Source organism: Protobothrops mucrosquamatus, unplaced genomic scaffold (genome assembly GCF_001527695.2).
Source record: "Protobothrops mucrosquamatus isolate PMUCROS unplaced genomic scaffold, P.Mucros_1.0 scaffold11168, whole genome shotgun sequence".
NCBI lineage: Eukaryota > Metazoa > Chordata > Lepidosauria > Squamata > Viperidae > Protobothrops > Protobothrops mucrosquamatus.
Window position 1 is genome coordinate 1 of NW_015396950.1, and position 2,455 is coordinate 2,455.

At 58.6% G+C, this 2,455-nt stretch overlaps 1 protein-coding gene across 1 annotated transcript; it reads left to right on the top strand.

The window, feature by feature from the left end:
• Window positions 1-1,529: 1,529 nt before the first annotated feature.
• LOC107301277 (HLA class II histocompatibility antigen, DRB1-15 beta chain-like) lies at window positions 1,530-1,802 on the top strand (the record flags this gene model as incomplete). The annotated part of the gene is made up of 1 exon (XM_015830524.1): window positions 1,530-1,802. A coding segment is annotated over one exon (273 nt), but the record flags the coding sequence as incomplete, so codon positions are not given.
• Window positions 1,803-2,455: the final 653 nt, after the last annotated feature.

Genomic DNA, 2,455 nt, shown 5'->3' on the forward strand with positions numbered 1-2,455 from the left:
AAATGCAAACCCCCCCCAGACTGAAAGGATTCCCCCCCCCCCGCCAACTTTCTCCGCTTCTCTCCCGGCTTCGCACTATCTCCTCTTGTGGATGAACTCAAGGCAGACTCTGCCCGGAGACCGATGACGATGAGGAAAGGAGATTTCCCATTGGTCCTTCCGCTTTTATGGGCCCTCCCAATTCCGAAGTCCGAGGAAACCGCTGCCCCCCCCAAGCGAGACCCCCCATTCCGCCTCTGGGGCTGGGAGCCTCCGCGTCTCTCTCCCCTCTCTCTGGGGGCGCTTGTGGGGCGGCGTCCATGGGCTCCGCTGGGCTCCCCCTGATGCTGCTGCTGCTGGTGTGGGCGCTGGCCCGGATCCCCGGGAGCGAAGGCGGGAAGGAGACCCCCGGTAAGGAGGGGGCTCGTCGGGGGGAGGAGAGGCGTGGGGACCCCAGTAGGGGGGAAAAGGGGTGGAGGGCAAGAGAGACGGGAGCCTGCAGGAGCCTCGATCTCCGCGTGGTCTCCGCCCCCTCCCTCGCAGCATTTGCCCCCCACAGAACAAAGAGGGAGCCCCCCCTTTCCTGGTTGCGGCCAAGGTGGCCGGGGGTCGCGGGAAGGCAGCCGAGGAGGGATAAGAGGCAGCTGGACCCCCTCTCTCGTCCCCCCCCCCCCGTGGCTGGCTGGCTTGTGCACCCCGGATTAGCGCCTGAGCCCCGAAGTTTCTTACACTGAAAGAAGAAGGAGTCGGAAAGCGAAAGTGAAAGAGGGAAACTGAGGCATTTTCACACCGGAATCCACAAAGGCCACCAAAAAGTGTTTTTGCAACCTCAGTTTTTCTTCTGACTCTCCCTTTTTTTTAAGGGGAGGGAAGAGTTGAGCTTGGATTCCTTCTTGGGGGAGACTCTGAATTTGGGGAGGAGACCCAGAACCCCCCACCCCATATTCCCCCATTGCTGATTCGGGACCTGGAGGGGAGGGGTGAACTGAGGGAAAAGGATACGGGGGGGTCTGAATCGCTCCCCAAAACTATCCCTTTTGTGGGGGGGGGCTGGACACCTTCCCTTTGAGATGGCTCTTGGGGGGCTCCAGGGGGACAGGAAAGAGGGCTGAACCCCCAAATCACGCAAAGGCAGCTAGTAGGAGGGAAGTTGCGGGGGGGGGAAAAGAAAATTTGGGGGATATCTAGGGGGGGTTCCCTTCTCCCCAGGATCCACAGACCCCCAAGCCGCCTAGATCAAAATTGAGCAGCCCTCCCTCAACAGAGGGGGAGGGAAAGGACCCCCCCATCTCCTACCTCCAACGGAGTCCTTTCAGCAGCCCCAGGAAGGCTCCCCACCCCTATGCCCCCCCCCAATTCAGGGGACTCTGAGGGTCCAGATAAACCCCATCCCTCCTCCAGGGGGCGCCTTCCGGCAGCCTCTTATACGGCAGATTTCCCTCCCCTCCTCTGACAAGCAGGTCCGCCCTGTAGGAGAGGCTGGGAACCATGGGCCCTGGAGTCCCTCCTGACGCTCTTCCTCCTCCTCCTCCTCCTCCTCCCCCGCGCAGCCCATTTCCTGTACCAGGGGAAGCGCGAGTGCCGCTTCCTCAACGGGACGCGGCGGGTGCGGTTCCTACAGCGCTACATCTACGACCGGCAGGAGTATCTCCGCTTCGACAGCGACCGCGGGGAGTTCGAGGCCGTCACGGCGTTGGGGAAGGGGGATGCCCGGGCTTGGAACAGGAATCAGCGCCTCCTGCTGGACGCGAAGGCCTCCGTGGATTACTTCTGCCGAAACAATTACGGGGTTTCCCAGAGCAATTCCGTGGTTGGCCGGAGGGGTGAGTGGGGGAGGGGGAGTTCCACGGGGGGGGGGAAATGCAGGGACCCCCTCTTTTCATTTCATTTATTAGGACTCTACCGGATAAAGATTTTCCCCTTATTTATTCTGTGCTCTCCGAGCTACAAAATTTATTCCTTGGTATTTATTGCCATTTATGGATACTCCTAATCCCTTCACCTCCCTCAAAGCGGGGCTCTGGATGGCGTAGGATATAACATCACCCCTAAATAAAGATATATAAAAATAAGCTTAAAATATAAATTACCCTTAAAAAGTTTGAAATTCTACAAGGATGACAATTAAACATGCCAAAGGGAAGAAATAGATTCCCCTCCTTCCCATCAGTCCCACGATCATCCTTTTTTTCCCAGGGTCCCAAGTTTCCCCTGCCCCAAAAAACATCTTTCAAAAATATTATACCAAATATTTTTTCTGGCGGGGGGAGGAATCCAGCAAGGTCTCTCTCTTGCCCTCCTCCCCTCCAGCCAAGTCCACCGTCTCCATCTCCCCTACCAAGCTGGACCCCGCTTCCCCCCACACCATCCTCCTCTGCACCGCGAGGGGCTTCTACCCCGTGGAGATCGAGGTCTGGTGGCTGAAGAACGGGCGGCCGGAGGAGGAGGGCGTGGCCTTTGGGGAGGAGCTCCAGAA